General features: G+C 45.4%; 1 protein-coding gene across 1 annotated transcript in view; it reads right to left on the minus strand.

Annotated features, from left to right (window-relative positions):
* Positions 1-17,729, minus strand: part of KCNK9 (potassium two pore domain channel subfamily K member 9) — a gene marked incomplete at both ends in the record, with an annotated part of 87,553 nt that extends 69,824 nt beyond the window's left edge. Inside the window, one exon of the mRNA XM_082479217.1 lies at positions 17,141-17,729. Coding sequence (XP_082335343.1) covers positions 17,141-17,729 — 589 coding nt within the window. The remainder of the gene's footprint in view (positions 1-17,140) is intronic.
* Positions 17,730-19,117: the final 1,388 nt, after the last annotated feature.

Here is a 19,117-nt window from a genome sequence, read left to right on the forward strand (position 1 = left end):
AACTCAGTGAAGTCAATCGATTCATATTGGTGTAAGCAAAATCAAGTGCAGTGCACTTGCACAGCCATTGATCTTTCTGTCTCTCTCTGAACACAAGCCCACAGAATGCCATTAAAGAGACAAGAAACCCAAGCCCCCAGGTCTCGCGCACGCTGCAGGCACTCTGAGCAGCAAGATCGACATCAAGCACTGCAGTTGGGAGGTGAAGGAGAAGCCAGAGCAGAGACAAAAGCCTTCTGTCTCTCCTTTAAGATGAAAGGCTGTGGACCTCCCAGAGGGCCTACGGACACTTGTAAAAGAGTTGGAGTGTGTCACATTAAAAGGTTACAGACAAAAGAAAATAAATTATCTGTCTGTCTATCTATCAATCTACATTTCAGGTAATACTATCATTCTAACAGAAAAGAAAACACAGTGAAGCACAGCTCCTGTGGCTCTCCAGCAGCCTCAGTGAGTGTGCACACCTTTTCTGATATACAGAACTAAAACACCAGGAGACTGAAGACCACCAAAATCAGACATTTCTGTTTCAGAAAATCACCTGAATGAAGGATTCCAAGCAATGGTCCATTTTGTCCTAATAGATGTTTCCAGCTTCTTCTTCTTCTTCAAAATCTCTACCAATGTGCTGTGCAGGAAAACTTGCCAGCCTCTCCTTGGCAAAGAGCTCTGCACTGTGAATGGAAGCAAAAGTCACCATTCAAAAGACACAGCATGTTCCCCCAATATTATGTGTATTAGGCAAGCAATCAAAGAATGGCTCTGGGTCACAGGAGCATTTCCTCCTTTTAAATCTCACACAACTTCCACTGAGATAGTTGATGACACGGTCTTCTGGTTAGGAAGATCATCAACCACCTGCTTACTCCACAGTCCCGACTCTTGCTTCCTGGATGTCCCTATTGGGACATCAAGTTCTCAAAGGAAGAGGAGAAGAGGGAATGCCTTCAGCAGCCAAGAGCAGCTTGGCTTGAACAAATTCAATAGAGAAGCCTGAAAGAATAGCCTGAGTATTACTGATTGAGTTGGAAGACATGAAGAGTAAAGGAAGAAGGCCATGAGGCATAGACTGGAAAGCATAAGGACATTCCTCCGTCTAGGATTCCCTCCAAGCAGAAGAGCAGCTGAGGAATATAAAGCTTTTAGAATGCAGGAAGTGGAAAGGCTGTCCCCTCTTGGATGTTCTGAACCTAACACTTATTCTTGCAAAGTCATTTTTTAAGTCAATGGAGATGACTCAGGAAAAATGAGATTTTGAGGAGTTGTTTCTAATAACGTTGTAACACCCATGAATATATATCCGTTTTGGTTATATATTTACACTTCTTTGGTTCAGTTAATGCTCTTTTGGGGATGGAAAGGGAAAACCTCCTCTGTTATTTAACATCAATCTCTGTCAGGCCTTCTATCCCAGACCCTGCATTTAATATACCATCTCCAAGTTCTGAAATTAGGTCCCCTGGGTTATACATTTTCCACAGCACTGAAATGTGCACAGTATGATGGAGACAAAGACAGAGATATCTGTAATAGCTAATATGGAACTGTATTGATTTTGTTGGTTATATGATGTTTATTTACTTTTTTAAGCCCTGTTTGAGAACATTTTCTGTTCCTTTCGGGCCACTGCCACATTTTCCATTTGCTACAAGAGCTAATATTGATGCTACACCGTGTGTGTGTGAATTTGTTGGGTGAGTAGGAGGGGATGCTTCCTTCAAAATACAGGCTCTCCAGACCAGATTCTGCACACATTCCTCTCAGTTTAAAGCCAACAAATACACCAAACAACCAAGTTCCACAGGATTTATAGACAGCAACTGTGATCAGAATCTGTCCCAGTCTGTCAGGATGCACCATTTTTGTCTGTTGGGAAAGAGGTAGGTGGTCTCTCCCACTCCCTGTTGATGGAAGGGGGAGGGAACACAGTACCACATGGGAATAAAAAAGCAGCTTTACGGTGAACTGATATATGAACAGGAATTAACAGGGGGGTGGGAAGGGAATGAATCAGCCAGTCCCAGTGAAGACAAAGAAATTCTTCAGACACTACCCTGGATCTCACCCACTCAGACACAGCATCTTTTCTTGGCCCCTGTGATACATCATCTCCTCCTCTCATAAAAACCTAGTATTGCAGTACTAAGTAAGCCTGTAAAAATGACCCTGCCAGGAGCAGATCAACTGATCCTACACTCAACCAGTGATGTACAGTCGGTCCACAGGTGCCAAGTCAGCCCAAGGCATCCAGAATTGTTTGTGTGTAAATGAAGCCCAGATCAACACTGCAGTCTAGAAATTATGGAACCCAAGCAAAGTTTGGGCATCTGCACTTCCAGAATTAGAGAAGAATTCATCCAAGCCATGGAACGTGAAAAACTATGTGGACATGATCTCAAGGATATTTCAAGAATGTGGTATATCTATCGCACTGTTATGGTATAAAGACCCAGACTTGAAGCCCATGGAGGGGAAAGGAGGTTTTGAAATACAAAAATGGAGGCTGTACAAAGGCTTAGAGGGCTATTCTGGACCAAAAAAAAAGTGCATTTGGGCTTAAAATCTGTGTAGTAAATTATCTGTTCTCCCCTTGGTGCAGGCAAGTAATTCCTCTCACTTTAATGGACAATTTTATGGCTGCTAATAACATTTGTAGCTAAGATAATGACAAGGATAATCAAATCCCATGCTTGAGGGCATAAACTGATAGCTGCGGGGGTTAGCAACGAAATCACCATCGCCATATATTGCACAGGTGTATTATGGGATAGATTTCCTTCCTCCAAAGTAGAAAAGCATTGGTGTCTGCCAAGATAACAGATTGGATGATTGTCTGTTATGGAAATTGCTGGTTTGTATGCATAGGATTTAGGGAAAGAGGAGAAACCTCTTTGTTTCAGCATGACAGAATTTGTAACCCAAAATGCAAAATGAGCGGGGGTTGCAAGATGCATATGCATATTGATGCGTGTTCTAGCAGAACAGCTGTCTTAAAGGCAAGTTCAGACTTGACCGTAATGAAGTCCACTGCCAGATAGCAAATGTTGCTGTACATTTAGCACAGTCCTCAGAAACATCCATAGAGTGTATAATCCCAGAAGCTGAGGGCTGGGAGAGACCTCGAGAACTATTGACCCGTTTCAGGATGCTGAGATCCTCAGTCCATCACTTTAGGGGTTAGTCAGCTACTGTATAACATATCACCCCCTCACTCCTAGGAAGACATGGCTTGGAGGGACATCAACAGGTAACCTACTCCACTCAGATCTGAGGCAGGCTGAAGTATACCAAGCCCATGCGTGTTGCACAACTGTTTAATCCATTCAGATAAATATCCTATTACTGGCACTCTGGAGGTTCCTTACAGATCATGTTACAGCTGTTTTCAGAGCTGACAATGAACCTACATCTGCCATGCTGAAGAGTAAACCTTGGATAGATGTGTAGAAAAAACTTATCACTGTTCTCTTTACAATAACCTTTCACATATTTGAAGACTTATTATTCCTCCCTTCATATATTTCTTTTCCAGACTAAACAATCTCTGTCCACTTCACACTGAATACAGGTCAAGTTTTCTCTTAGCATTTTGATCTTTCCGTTCCTTTCTCAGAACGCTGTGTGCCCAAAACTAGACCCAGTTTTCAAGCTGAAGCCTCACCAATACCCAAAAAAACAGAATACCTTCTGTGACTTACATCCAACACCTGACTGTTTTGAACATCTCACACCATAGACTCATATTTAGACTGCAATCCACTTTATCAGCATGATGTTGCAGCACGTGCATCTAGTCTGTTCACATCATTTTTCTATGTGTGCATTTGATGTTTTCTTCTGCAGTGCAATACTTTGCACTTGTCTTTATTGAATTTCATCATATCGATTTCACCGCATTTCTACAACTTATCAAAACCATTTTGTATTCTGCTCCCACTCGCCAAAGTGCTAGCTGCCCCTCTCACAATTAATATGTGTGCTCTCTGTTCTATCAGCCAATCCATAATGGGGAAATTTAATTGTACCGACCACAAGAGAGACCCTTGTAACACTGTACATGTTTTGCACAGGATGACCATGAGCCAGCAATGTGCCCTGGGAAGGCCGATGGCATCTTGGCGTGAATCAAGAGTGTGGCCAGCAGGTCGAGGGAGGTCATCCTTCCCCTCTACTCTGCCCTGGTGAGGCCACATCTGGAGTACTGTGTCCAGTTCTGGGCTCCCCGGTTCAAGAAAGACAGGGAACTGCTGGAGAGGGTCCAGCAAAGGGCTACAAAGATGATTAGGGGATTGGACCATCTTTCTTATGAGGAAAGGCTGAAGGACTTGGGTCTTTTTAGTCTGGAGAAAAGAAGATTGAGGGGGGATCTTACCAATGCTTCTAAATCCTTAAAGGGAGGGTGCCAGGGGGATGGGAACAGTCTTTTTTCAGTGGTGCCCAGTGATAGGACAAGAGGTAACGGGCACAAACTTGAACATAGGAAGTTCCATCTAAACATGAGGAGGAACTTCTTTCCTTTGAGGGTGGCAGAGCACTGGCACAGGCTGCCCAGAGAGGTGGGAGTGTCTCCCACTCTGGAGACATTCAAAACCCTCCTGGACACCGTCCTGTGCAACTGCTGTAGGTGCCCCTGCTCTGGCAGGAGGGTTGGGCTGGATGATCTCCAGAGGTCCCTTCCAACCCTGACCATTCTGTGATTCTGCTATGTCCATCCCATGTGACAGAAAAATACTAATAAACATTTTTGCATTTTTTTTTATCCTTTTGTGAAATTATCTGATGGCAGATTTAGCAGGGAGCAACTGTGTTTGTATTTTCTGCCCCATTTACAACCACCTGCACAGCACATGTGCTTTTCACACATGCGATAAGTCCGGCCACAGTGGTGCACAGTGCGTGTGCATCCAGACCTTGCACCCACCTGTGGCAATTCAATCCACTGTATGTTTTTCTACTGTAATTATGAGAACTCAATGCTATTATAATGCCATATATGTAATAAACATCAAGATCTACGGTTCCCCCATTATCAGCTAGACCAACTACTCTATTGAAAAAAAAAAAAAAAAACCAACCCAGAGAAGTCTGACGTGAGTTACTCAAGAAAAATTTGCGTTTGTTCCAGCTTGTCCCTTGTTATCCCCTAGGTACTTTCACACTGATTGTTTAACAGCTTGGTCAAATATCTTTCTGAGTATCAAATTTAGGTTGACTGAGCATTAACTCCCCGTGTTCTCTCCTGCCCCTTTTTTAAAGATAGGCAGCGTGTTTGTTTTTCCCTGCAACAGCCACTGGTAGAGCTGTTCAAACAGCAGCCATAAAAAACTGGTGACACTGCTGACAGTGAGCAGTTACTGCTTAAGAGAAGAGGCTTGATTCTTATCCAGATATTCAGCTGGAGACAAAATTGTAGGATGCACTGATAATCCCCCAGGGAAGCAGGAACCTTCAGCAAAAAAGGACAAGATAAACATACATAGATCCCAAGCAAGATCCAAGACAAACTTCAAACAGTCTGTGTGTGTACAGAACCATTAAAAATAAGGCAGGAGGAGGCTAGTCCATACCTTGCCGCAAGGCAGGACAGTATGCATAGGTCATTCCTGACAGATGCTTGTCTATCCTGTTCTTCAAGACTTAGCAAAGAAGCGCCCACACCCTGCCCAGGCAATGTATTTCAGTGTTTCCCTAGTATCACTGCTAGAAAGATTATTTCTCTGTGGCCACTCTAACTCTTCCTTGCTGTTGTTTAACAGCTTTTCTTATTCACTATATCGCATTCAAGTTCAGGAACCATGGTTTTGATCATATTTGGAAAGCTCTCCAGACTGGATTCTTTTCAAAAAGATTATGGAAATATTTTTAACTGCTCGCCACCCAACCTGCAGTCAGGTTTCAGCTACTCATCCAAATCAGGACCACATATGCTCAAAAGCCAGCAACTTCCATTGTGATACCTGTCACTAGATACTCAGAGCTGAGCTTGCATCCCATGCATCTACCTCTTCAGTAACACCAGCCTTTACTGTAGCCCATCTTGAGAAAAGAAAAACCTCTTGAAACCTTTAAAAAAGACATCTATGTCATACCAAAATGCCAGCAGCTGACCTACCTACATCGTAAGGACATTGACTTCAAACGTCATACAGCAACAGCAACATAAAGATTAGAGAGTCTTTTATAAAGACTAAGGCTTTCTGAAAAACTGTCTCTGGTGCCAGCCTAACAAGTCAAACCAGAGCTGAATGCAACCCATTAAGCTATCACAAGCATAGGAGTGGTACAAAGGCTTCCAAATGAAAATATAATTGGGGGTGGATATTTGGGAAGAAAACAAAACTGAAGCCATTCTGATCATATCTAGCGCTTCTCAAGCATTAAAATAAAACTCTTGGATGTGTAGTACATTCATGAACTGACTTGTAACACTGCTAATTTGCCTCTGTTGGCCTACATCAGTAGGTATCAGCTTATGTTGTTTCCTCTGACTGGCAGAGTGCACTCATTAAGGCAAACACATTGCTACTAAAGCCCTAATTGTTTTGAAAAGTGCCCTTTAAATAACAGGCCTTTTACTACTAGGCAGGATGTGTTTTAAGAGCAAATCATGAGCTTAAGCCTTTGCAGCCAGAAGACTGATCATTTATTTGTTTGTCAGACAAAAATACCAAAAAAGAATGCAAGAGCTGATAGGGCATCAGTACGGACTGAACAGCTACCATCTCCTTCCTCTTCTTGGGATGTTCCTTCCCACATAAAACAGAAAAGGAGAGAAGAAACTCTGAAGGAGAGAGTTTGAGAAGATCACTGAATTCTTAATATATGAGTTGAAAGGTCAACTGAAGAATTCAGGTCGTATTACTGGGATTTCCATGTGCTTCTGATGGCACAGATCCAGTGTCACTGTTGAAACTACCAGTTGCCTAGAATTAGCTTTATCTCGTTTCTAACACACCTAAGTAATATTGCAAAAAAGACTGCAATAGTAAATCATATTCGGTGTCCGGGAGCAAACAAAAAGTAGATCAGGGACTTTTATGGAGGATGTGGCAGAGCTGTTATGGTTTAACCCCAGCTGGCAACCAAGTACCATGCACCCGCTCGCTCACTTCCCCCATGGCGGGATGAGGAAAAGAACCAGAAGAGCAAAAGTGAGAAAACTAATGGGTTGAGATAAAGACAGTTTAATAAATAAAGCAAAAGCCATGCACACAAGCGAAGCAAAACAAGGAATTCATTCACCACTTCCCACCAGCAGGCAGGTGTTCAGCCATCTCCAGGAAAGCAGGGCTCCATTACACATAATGATTACTTGGGAAGACAAACGTCGTAACTCCAAACATGCCCCACTTCCTTCTTCTTCCCCCAGCTTATACACTGAGCATGACGTCGTACGGCATGGGACACCCCTTTGGAGTCTGCTGTCCTGGCTGTTTTTCCCAATTTTTTGTGCACTCCCAGCCTATTCGCTGGCAGGATGGTGAGGAGTGGAAAAGGTCTTGACTGCTTAGCAACAACCGAAAGCATTAGTGCGCTATCAAGAGTATTCCTGTTCCAAATCAAAAACTATACCCAAACCCAGCGCTATACCATCTGCTGGTAAGAAAGTCAACTCCATCCCAGCTGAAACCACAACAGGAGTGATGGTGGGCAGATCCCTTCAAATATTGGGAGAGACTCTTCACTCCCCAAACATTGGTCCCCAGACTTCCACATCCCAAAACATGCTTTTTTGCTCTTTGGCAGCCTAGGGGAATCCATTTTTTTTGACAGCCTAGTATATGTAACAATCCCGAATATTGCTGAAAGGGCACCTTTCTACTGTTTCTAACCCTCAGCAGAAAATACTATATGCTTTATCCTGTAAGAAATTCTTCTAAAACTCCTGGTCTTCCTCTGGAAGCCCAGGAAGTTCCCCAAGGCCAGAAAAAATGGAGTGGGACCACTGAGACTTCAAGTCATGTCTACAGGTATGAGCTATTTCTCTGATGCAAGATTGTAATGGAAAGTTCAATCACCTTTATTTCATGAACAGCTTTAAAACATTTCAGATGCGGTATCTTATATGACACAGCCTCCACGCAGAGCCTTATGGTCAGGGCTCCAGATCCTTCCTGCTGCTGGAGTTCATTTTATTGTGGGTCCCCTAGTTTCCAAAGCAAAGTTGACCTAAGTACCAAACTGCAGATTTTTAAAAATTATTTCTGCCTATAACACTATTTTCACTGAGTGAAGTCAGACCCATTTCACCATACAGTCCAAACTATTAACAGCTAACAGCTGGACTCAATGTTCTTAAAGGTCTTTTCCAACCTAAATGATTCTATGATTCTAACAGCAACTGTTCATTTGTTCAAGTAATGGAGGCCCAGACCTTTAAAACAAGAGTATTCAACACCTTTTCCTACTGTGTCTGGTCCTGAAAAGTTCCATATTGCTGTGAAATGCAGCAGAGTGACAACTCAAAACTCCAGGTGGTCACAGGTTTGTTACAACAGTTAATATCTGATACAGTTCCCATAGCAATGGCCTGTGATGGTTTAAACATAGGGGGAGGACATCCTCTCTAGAGGACGTCAAAAGAAAAGAGGGTGGAAGGAACAAAATATTCCATCTGGACCCAAAACACCTCTGTAATGAGTTAATGGTAGCATACATCGGAAACTGCTGACAGTGCCAATTGCCTTGGGAGTAGATCTCTTTTATTTCTACCTCCCCTTCAATATGTCAAGAATATCCCTAAATTGGGAGTCTACAAACATTTCCTCATAGCTAATCTCCTGCGCTATACAATTAGAGAGAGCTGCTGCAGGTTTCATTCATCAGTCTGTGCCCTAAATCTCTCTGTGAAATTTTCCAGAGAAGTCTGACACGGCTCGGGAAGGAAGCCATCCTCTTTTGTGACTGGAGAGCAAGGAAACAACCAACTTCCCATCGAACATCTTTTAACTCCACTACTTGCCTGCTTTTCTCTGAAGCTCCTCTTTCTTGCTGGTGCAAGGAATTGAAAGAACAATGGAGTCTATTCCATCCTAATCATCCTAACAAGTAACAAGTACAGGAGTCCTTAAGAGAGATATGGCTTTCACTGACGTGCCCTAATCGTCTTCGTAATGAAAGCAGTTAAAAAGGACACTGAACCTTTTAACTAACTGATGACTGCAGAAGCCTCTTGTGGCAACTGGCCAGATAATAAAAAAAAAAGGTCACTTAACTCCTTAAAAAGAAAAAAAAAACTTCTAAGAAACTTAGGAGTTCTTCCCCTGAAACAGAAAAGAAGTGTGTAATACACTTTCAAAAAAAAAAAAAAGAAAAAAGCAGCTCAGTGGAACAGAAGACATTGTTAACTGTCTGACAGCAATAAAGGCAAAATAATTTTAAAAAAATCAAAACAAATAAATAGAACAAAAAGTATCAACTTTCTTCCTCACGATTTCTCTTTACTCAAAGTTTAAGGTTTGCAGTAGGCATGTAGTTTAGCCTTTCACTTGCAATTAAAAAAATAAAAAACAATATAAATGCCAAACTCAACATATGCTGTAACTCCACAGACTCTGTTTGTTTCATTACTAAAAAAAAATAAATCTGAAAACTGTTATTACAGATATTTTCCAGGAGTTGGTTTGCTATAGAATATAGCTCCTTGCATTGTAGAATTCATGTCAAATAATGGCGTGTTCCAGAACTACTGTGACTCAAAATATTCTCTCAATTATTTACAACAGTCTTTGGACGAGGCCTTAATTTCTGGGGGGGATTTGCCTCATATTTCCAAATCCATAGACCCCCTCACTTTAATCAAAGAAAACGCCACACCTACATCACCAACAATATTACAACATATTACAACAATTAGCTACAACAATGTTAATTGTAGCTAACCAAATCACATACACCTGGTAGGGTATAGGTAACCTGGGGGAAGGACTCTTATCCATACATTTTAATTTGAAGTCAGTAGATTTCAGAGACTATAATCCAGAGAAGAAAACGAATTCAAAGTAATTTGCATCACAGCAATCTGTGTATGTGAATTTTTTTAAGTACTCCACGGCTTCACTCAAAAATATCCACAAGCAAAAAGAGATGAATGGGCCTGCTACACACAGCAAACATCTGTTGCAAGTCCACAGTAACCTCTTGGTTCAACTTAAAAGCAGCAAGGACTCTTACTGATTAGTTCTGCATCACCAGCAAGCGTCCTTGCTAGCATCTGTTGCCAGGAAGGGGGATATTTCATGTGGCCTTTATCCTGATCCAGTCAAGGATTTTCAGCAAAAATTCGCAGAAACCGGGTACCTAAAAACCCTAAAGGGCCTTTGACAGAAGACACGTGGTAATAACAGAGAAAATTACCCAGAATTGTATATGCTCCTTCCCATAATAAAGCTTCAGGTTCTACTGTTCTTGCATGCCAGAAGACCTAAGCTGCAAGAGTTTGCTAATATCACCTTGAATTCATTATGGATCTCTGCCTTTGGTTCATCGTCACTGTTTAATCTGGCTATAAACTAATGCCATGTGGTCTGAAAGAGAGAGAAGTGAGCTGTTTGGCAATTAGAAATGGTTCCCAACCTGAATCTTCAGAAAGTCATTTTATCTTCTTGTCTCTAAATTGAGGATAATTTTTTACACAAAGGTGTTGTGAAGATGAATCACCTAATGTCAGTACAGCATTCTGAATATAAAGTGCTGTGTGACTCCAGCTCGAAGCCATGAGCATGGCTTTCAGCATTTATGAAGGAATATGCTCCAGCACTGAAGGAACTAAGCACCTCAGCTCAGATTGCCTTCAAGGGAAGACAACAGCATTCTCGTCCTTGCCGTGTGCCAGACCAGCAGCATCTGCCCCAAAACCCATGGTGTCCAAAAGGCAAGCTCTCCATTAATCAGTTTTCCTTTAGATCAAGCCTCATAGTTCTCATGCTGTTCCCAGAGAAAGCAAAGAGATTTTTCTTCTTTTTAGCTGAAGCAGGCACAAGCCCATAGCTAACAGCTAAACTTCTTCCCTCATTCTAGTCTAGAACACCTCCTCTCCCTCCCAATTCTGCCCTGTAAATTTCTGCTTGCTGTTCTTGTATCAGCAGGATCATTTTCTTCTTCAGCTAACTTCTTTCCCAAAAGACTCACTGACACGTCTAACTTGTAGCCTTGTCAGTGGACAAACACAGATATTTCTATGCTGACACTTGCAAAGGCACGTAAATGGGTTTACTGCCTAGAAAAATAATCGATAAGCAAAGACCGTATAGTGGAGAAAATGGAATTTCAAAGATCTTTGGGTTTCTTTCTCAAGAAAAAACAAGCTGGCCCAGGAACTACTGGAGCTTGAGACATGGGAATAGGAAGTTTCAGAAAATTATAGTACATATGGCTGATAAAGACTTCAAGAGGTCAGCCAGTCCATCTTCCTCCCCAAAGGCAAAAGCAGCTATAACTTAACCATCCCTGACAGATTTTTGTCTAAACTCTTTTTAAAACACTCCAACAGTGGAGATTCCACAGTCTCCTAAGGCAATCTCTTCCAGCACGCAATCACCCTGACAGCTGGAAAAAGTTTCCTCATGCCTAATCTAAATCTCACTTGCTTCAGTTAAAGAAAGAAGTTTTGAATGGTTAGGGGGAACTCAAAGGGCACCAAACCGTAAAAAGCTACAAGACACTAATTTCTCTAAGCTTGGTTACACCATGGAAATCTGCTGACACCATCACCCAGCTGAGTGGCTAGAAGCTTCTCGATGCTTCCCCAAAACCATTTTCAGACTCTTACTGGATATTGCATTTCCACTGCCAGTAATCCATACAGCGGGAAGTTGCAGTTCAGCATCAGTCTGAGCTGTATTTTTGCCTTGCTTATCAGTGATTTTTAAAAAGCTTTTGCTAATATGCCTCTGGCAGGAATGTGAGGTTATCATTGCAAAACCAGTTTTCAAGAACTCAAGAACTGTTTCGATGAACATGTGAGCAAAGTAGCCACAAAGTCCCCTCTGTGTTAGCAGAATATTGTTTTGGATTTCCTTTTCTTTTTCTTTTTTTTTTTTTTAATTCTCCATGAGATGAAGACTATAGTGAGAAAAGATCTTGCAGAATATTTTAGTTATGCAGGGGAGCAAAATCCTGCGCACAGTTCATCTTCATGTGGCTCACTGAAGCTGACCTGCTCCTTCCATGGGAGATACCAGCAGCAGATATTACAAGTCCTGATCATCCACTATTCTCCACTGAGGCTTCAGATGGTGTGAATGAATAGATTCATCACTTCAGTTCACCTACAAGCATTCCTATCACCAGAAAATCTTGCTCTCTACTTTCACTTGAGTTTATTAATAATAGAGTGGCTTTAATCTACTCGGTGTTTGTTTGGGTTTTTTTATACGAGATATGACCTCCATGGTCCTGGCAAGTCATGAATGTAGCAGTTAACTGACCAAAGCATTGGTGTCTTTGTTCTCTATCTTTCCCTTTTCATGTCTTGTCCTCTTCCTTTCTTTTCTTTCTTTCCATTGCAAATTGTCCATCTGCCATGATTCCTACCCAAAACTTTTCAATGGACTGCCTTAACATCCCTCAAAAACCAAGAGCAGGCTCAAAACACCAGAGGCTGGTCTTAAAGGAGGAGCAATACTAACAAAATAATTCACACAAAAAAACACTTGTGTCTTTTTCTAAACCAAATTAGAGACATTTCAACACTACCGACTTGGTATTTTTATACCCATTTTAGAGAAGGGTAAAGTGATGCAGAGAAAGTATATAGAGGCTTAACTAGTATCCTGAAATGGATTTAAGCATGTGTTTGCTTATTTCATTAATGCAGGTTCAAATTCCCTGTCAGGCCACCATCTGCCAGAAATATGCAATCTCTTAATCTGGATGTAGAGAGTTCCTCAGTGTTTAGCTACCCAGTAGCCAAACGGCTGCCAATAGGTGGATATTCCATTCACCATTACAGGTCTTGTACCACATTCTTAAAAAAAATTTTGTCTCTGTTCACCAGGATAGTTCATTCAATGTTTGTAGTAGGTTTGAGACTGAAAACAAAGGCCTAAAAGCTAGAAAAAGAGACTAGGAATTCACAGCACACGCTGTCTTAATTTTTCTCTCCTTACAGTCACTTCTCAGGAAAAAATAAATAAATTAAAATCCTCAATCTGTTTGTTGTTTCAGTTCATTTTAGGGTGACATAAACAGCTTTCAGTTCTTTACATTCTGCACAAGCCTCCAGAAATATTCAGTGTTTACTAGAGCTCAGTGGTGTTAAATCAAGTATGACTATCACCCTTTAAGGCCTAAATGATGGAGTGATATCCATACCAATAACACATTTTGACAGTGTTGACACCTGCTTACACAGAAGCAGTTTACCCACTCTATAAACCTGTAGAAAAGGGCATTAAAACTTAGTAGGAATCCTAGGAATTACCTTTTATTTGCAAAAGTTGGTGATTTCATTCATTTAATCCAGCCTTTTGATGAACTCTGGGGAGTATTCTACAGTGTATCTCATAAAAGACAAATAGCTGGATGGACAACATGATTAAATTGCTCTCTGTCATCCTTTTGGCTATGTAACTGGAAATGGCTGTGTAACTGGAAATGGGTAGGAAATAATACTAGCTAACTCTGAAGTGAGAATAAGCCTGGAATAAACTCAGCAACTAGTGAGATCCAAGAACTGATTATCGTTCTTTTTGACCACCTAAAAACTTTCACAGAATTCAAGCATGACCAAAACTTTGTGAAACCAGGGCATCTTTCTTCAGCTAATGGCTTTTAAGAGCAGAGTCATCAAATATTGTAGCACTTGCAGTTGTTAGGTTTTTTTGGTTGGGTGAGTTAAAAAAATAGAAAAAAAAAAAAAAAACACCATTGCACCTGGAAACTAGAAAAAAATGTTGTGTTACAGGTGAAAAAAAAAAAACTGTTTCCATTTACTTGAGCAGCCGTTGCTTCTTTAGTACTCAGCTTGACAGCGAGCAACAACCCCCCACTACCCTCTAATAAAAGCCAAACGCCATAGATTGGAGGAAATGTGAGAGTTGGCCAAATCTCCACGCTTCGCCTCGCACAGGAGACTTTCAGCTTTCTATGTTCCCGTCCCAACAGGTCTTTAAGGATGTGTTTTCCCAGGAAGCAACAAGCCGGGGAGGTTGCCCGACAAGGCGGGGGCGGAGGGGGGGGGGGGAGAGGAGGCCGGCGCTGGCGTCGCGGAGACGGCGTCGTGGAGCTGTCCCTTCAGCACCACGGCCGGAGCTGTCCCTTCAGCACCACCGCCCGCCCCGCCCGGCGCCGCCCGGCAGCGCCGCGCTCCCCGGCTCCGGCGGTAAAGAAGCAGCCCCTGCCAGGCTACCGATCCGTGCTGGCTCATGGTCCATGGCCGGCGATAAACGGGTGCGATTACATTAAAGCCACAGTAGTTTAAATCAAGGCAGTGAAGAGGTAATCGCTTCAGACGTGTTACTAGCACGGCAATCTCAAGGAGAGCAATTAAGTTAGACATAAATTAGTCTGCTATCATATGCATGTTGCTAGACTTTGTGGTCTGCTGATTCCTATCGTGCTCCTCTGAAAAGGAGTTTTGTGGAGGTAGATGTAGCACCCTACATCACGCAGTGCAGCTTTTTATTCACTCTCTTTTAAAAATCAGCCTGCAATGGTTAGACGGACTTTTGCAGGAGCACCTACTGACTACAGCACGTTCACTAATGCATACACCACTGCATGTGCCTCTTGAGGTCTGGAAGGTTTCAGAGGGAGAAGGAAATGTATGTGAGAGAGTACACACAGTTAAATTAAAAAGAAGAATCAGCACAAAAGATTAATATGAACATTCGAGATCACTGTCCCGTGCAAGAAACACAGAGAAAAAATTTTATTTTCCTGAGAACTTAAATATAGAAAGTCTTTTTTTCCCCCTTTGAAGCAAATTCTTTTAGGTGAAATAAGAAATTAAAGAAAAGCCTTCCATGTTCACTTTTACAGACTACCAGTAGATCAGATAACATCACAAAGCTACTTTAGTACTGAAGAGATGATACACAAAACAGAAGTGCATTTGGCAAGATGCAGATAGTAACTATTAATAAACTTTTGAAAGACGGATCACATATCCTCCTGGAGCAGAGTTTCCCAAATGAACAATCGTTAAAGAATGTCTGTCTTTCTGCACCACTCTTTATTATCACTCTTCCTCCCAGTGGTTCCCATTTGCTATACACATTTTAAATTTAAACAATTCTGACATCCCAAAGTGCCTCTGCCTACAGAAATGCACGCTATCCTCTGCACGCTGAGGTGCTCCGAGCTTCCTAAACAAATCCCAGCTCTTTGCAGGAGAAAATACTAAAGCTTCCAAAGCAATTTGTACTTGTTTCCAGGTAAAATATGATCAAAACAGCAAACTACTGTAAAACAGCCCTTTCTAGCTGTCACCAACCAAGCTTAAGAATGCAGAAAGTATTGCAGCCACTTCTTTGGCAAGAGTATAAGGGCACCGTGAGTATACAGGCATGTGCGTGGAAGCCTTGTTGTAATCCAGAAGGGCATGAGAGTCCAATATTCACTTAGCACAAATAAATGACAAGAGATAGATCGAGGAAGAGAGAATCAGTGACCAAAGGAGGAAGGAGAGTTCTGACATCATAATGAACGGCAGGAAATCTAAGTCATCAGCCAAAGTTACATTCTACTTTATATTCTATAACCTACATGTATTCATTTTATACATATACATTAACAGAAAAGAGGAGGTTATACCTTAAAAATCTTATCTTTGTGAGGACAAATAGGCTTTAGACTGTCAGATGGTCTTTCAAAGGAGATTTTTTACTGCCCCAGGTATAATACAATCAAATACAAACGTAAGTAGACACTGCTCAAAGGGCAGTGGGCAGCACGTTCTGCTGAAAACTGTCAGTATCTTCAGGTGGCAATGTGCAAATTTCTTGTAACAAGCCCTAACTGCTACAAAGATCGAGTCCTTCTGTATTAATAAGAGACCTAGTCTTCCGCGTCCTGTTCAATATAACACACTATCAAACAGCCACTGAGCTAGAGAGGTCTTTTCAGATCTCCCCAGATGTTAGGGGGGATCATCTAGAAGTGCTGGCAGAAGAACGTTATCAACTGCCTCGGTAAATCCACCTTAATGAACACAAAACCAGGAAGAACAAACCTGCTTAACAAGCCAAAGCCAGAGTTGCAGCACAGTTCTGCGTGCACTCTGCAGCCTCTAGTTATCCTGGTATTTATTTTTACGGCAGGGAAGCAAACTTTATGCGAAACACTCCGCTTTAGCTGTGGGAAGCAGAGAAGTACAAAATGACAGCCTGTGGCTGTGTCCACTGACTGTCCCTCAACTGCCCTGGGAAATGGCATGTCTGGAAAACTGGGCAGCACGGATGTGACAGCGGGCATTGTTTTGCCTGTCGGACCATGTGCCCACAAAGAGGAGACACAGACTGTGACCTGTTGGCACATCAGGCGCTCCAGCTGCAACAAAAACTTCAGGAACACGTTGGGAATGCCCAGGAGAGGCCCAGCGATGGGACCACGGCTGTGGGAACCCCCACCACAGCCCTTGCCAGTACCAAAACAAAGTTTGCGAAAGCAGGGCTACGCTTGGCTACATCAAGGGCTTTCCCAGCTGATCCCGTTCCCATGCCCTCATCATTTTCATCCTCATCCAGCTGCCTTTTGCCTAAGTTTTCCCCGTGTCTCTTAAGCAAAGGTGCAAGGAGAAGCGTGGCAACAGGGCCTCCTTCTTTCTGCGGGGAACCCTAGCAGAGTGTTACCCTGCCTCTTCCCCCTTCCTCCTTGCCACCCAAGCCACAGCTCAGTGGTAGCCACCTGGCCAGCACCAATCCCCCCGCCAGGCCAGTCACACTCCTCTCCAGTCCCACCCAGAGGACACAAGCTCCATCTCCAGAGGAAGAGGTGTGGGACATCGCCAAGTCCAACAAGTGCCCGTGAAGAGCAGTATAAATTACATAACACAGGAGGAAAGCCAAAAAACTCATCCCGCACTTAACCCTTTGCATGCCACGTCCCCCCCTGCCTCTCTCTCTTTCTCCCAACCGGGGGTCCTTTGCTCCAGCCCCAGCCCTGGGCCCCGAGGGCCACCCCAAAGTGAGACACTCACCAATGGTCGTGATGACCGTGATGGCAAAGTAGAAGGAGCCGGCAAATTTCCACTGGACACCGGCCCGGTGTGGCTCAGACTGCATGATCACCAACTCCAGCTGCCGGTAGTCCTCGCTGGTGATGTTGTACTTTCCTTTGAGCCGGATCTCCTCGGCTTTGAGTTTCTCCTCCTCCCGCATCTCGTTGTCGGACTCCAGGGCATCAAAGACGGCGGCCCCGACCAGCAGGTAGGTGAACGTGCAGATGATGAGGGACAGGGTCCGCACGTTCTGCCTCTTCATGGCCGCCAGCAAGGGGCGAGTGAGGGGACCATGTCCCCCCCTGGCCGCCCGGGGATCCGACAGGCCGCAGCAACCGCAGCAGGGGGGCAGCTGCCGGGGGGGCTGGCGGCGCCCGCCGCCGCCGCCGCTGCCGCTGCTCCGGGGCAGCTTGTGCTGCGGCGGCGGCCGCTCTCCGCCCGCCTGCTCGGGCTCCTGGGAGGAGGAGAGGCACAGGAGGCTGCTGGAGCGCCGGGACCAGGTGCCCTGGAGCCGGGAAACTCTGCGCAGGACCTGCCCAAACCAAGCCGTCCCAGTGCGCAGGGCCATCCAGGGCACCCCCGCTCCTCCCCAGCGCCCGGGCCAGGGGCAGGGGGTCCCCGCCGCGGGAAGGGGGCGCTGAGCGACGCCCCGCCGAAGGGTCGGTGGCCCCGGAGCGGAGTCCTGCGGCGGGCGGGTCCCCCCGCGAAGTTGGGGCGGCGACGCGGGGAAGGGTCCCCCGCAGCCCGGGCGGGGCGCGGCGGGAAGGCGGAGGCCGCCGCCGTCCCCAAGTTTCTTCAGGCGGCGCGGCGGAGCCGGGGGGGACCGGGCGGCGGCAGCGCGCCCATCCGCGGGGGGCCGCGCAGGAGGGCGAGGGGCGGCGGGGTGCCCCGGGGACCCGACCCGCCCCGGCTCCGGTTGCCTTGAGGGGGGGAGAAGCGGAGGGGTGTGGGGGGGGGGGGGAGGATCGCCGGCCGGGCGGGTCGGGACGGGCTGAGCGCTTTATTCCTTCCGCCGCGGTGCGAGGCGGGCGGCGGGGAGTCGGGCTGCTGCAGGTGGCGGCGGTGCGGGCAGCGGAGCGGAGTCCGGTGCAGCGAAGAGGGCGGCGGCGGCGGCGGCGGTGGTGGTGGTGGTGGTGGTGGTGTCAGGCGGCGGGCGGGATGTTGGGGGCAGCATCCCCGGGCGCGGCGGGCCGCGCCGCCGCTCCGGCGGGAGGCGGGGGCGCCGGTTTGCCGGCGTGGCCCTGGCGGCGGGGAGCCAGCGCCGAACGGGAGGAGCGGCGCGGAGCCGCCCCGGCCGGCGGGCGGGGGAGGGCGGGAGGGTAGCGGGGAGGAGGCCGGCGGAGCACCTGCCCCCGGGGGGTAGCGGCGGGGCGGGACGGCGGTGGGTGATGCCTCCGGCCTCGGGTTGCCGGGAGGGAGAGAGGGGGGAAAAAAAAAAAAAAAAAAAAAAAGGAAAAAAAAAAAAAAAAGCCGGTGGCTTCCCCCGGGGAGAGAACGGGTGGGGAAAAAGGGGGAGGTGGGGAGGTTTGGGGGGGCTCGGCCCCAGGCGGACACAAAGCCGGAGATGAGGAGAAAAATTTAAAAAAAAAAAAAAAAAAAAAAGGAAAAAAGAAAGGGGGAAAAAAAAAAAGCTACTTTCACGGCTGCTGCCCCGGCGCTCGGGGCTGGGGCTGCTTTATTTAGGATGATTTTAGAACAAAGCCGTTAAGAAAAAGAGCAACCGTCCTCCTCCTCCTCCTCCTCCTTCTCCCAAGCTCTTGACATCATCTCGGGGAAAACCGAGCCCGCGCCCCTCAGCCATCGCCTGCGCGTCCGTGTGTGTGAGTGAGTGTGTGTGAGTGTGTGTATGTGTGTGTGAGTGTGTGCGTGTGCCGGCTCCGCCGCGGCACGGGAGGCGGGAGCTCGCCCCGGCCCGCCGCGGGGAGCGGGTTAACCCCCTCGGCGCCGCCCTGCCCG

The sequence above is a fragment of the Vanellus vanellus genome (assembly GCF_965231255.1).
Source record: "Vanellus vanellus genome assembly, chromosome: 2".
In the NCBI taxonomy this organism is placed as follows: domain Eukaryota; kingdom Metazoa; phylum Chordata; class Aves; order Charadriiformes; family Charadriidae; genus Vanellus; species Vanellus vanellus.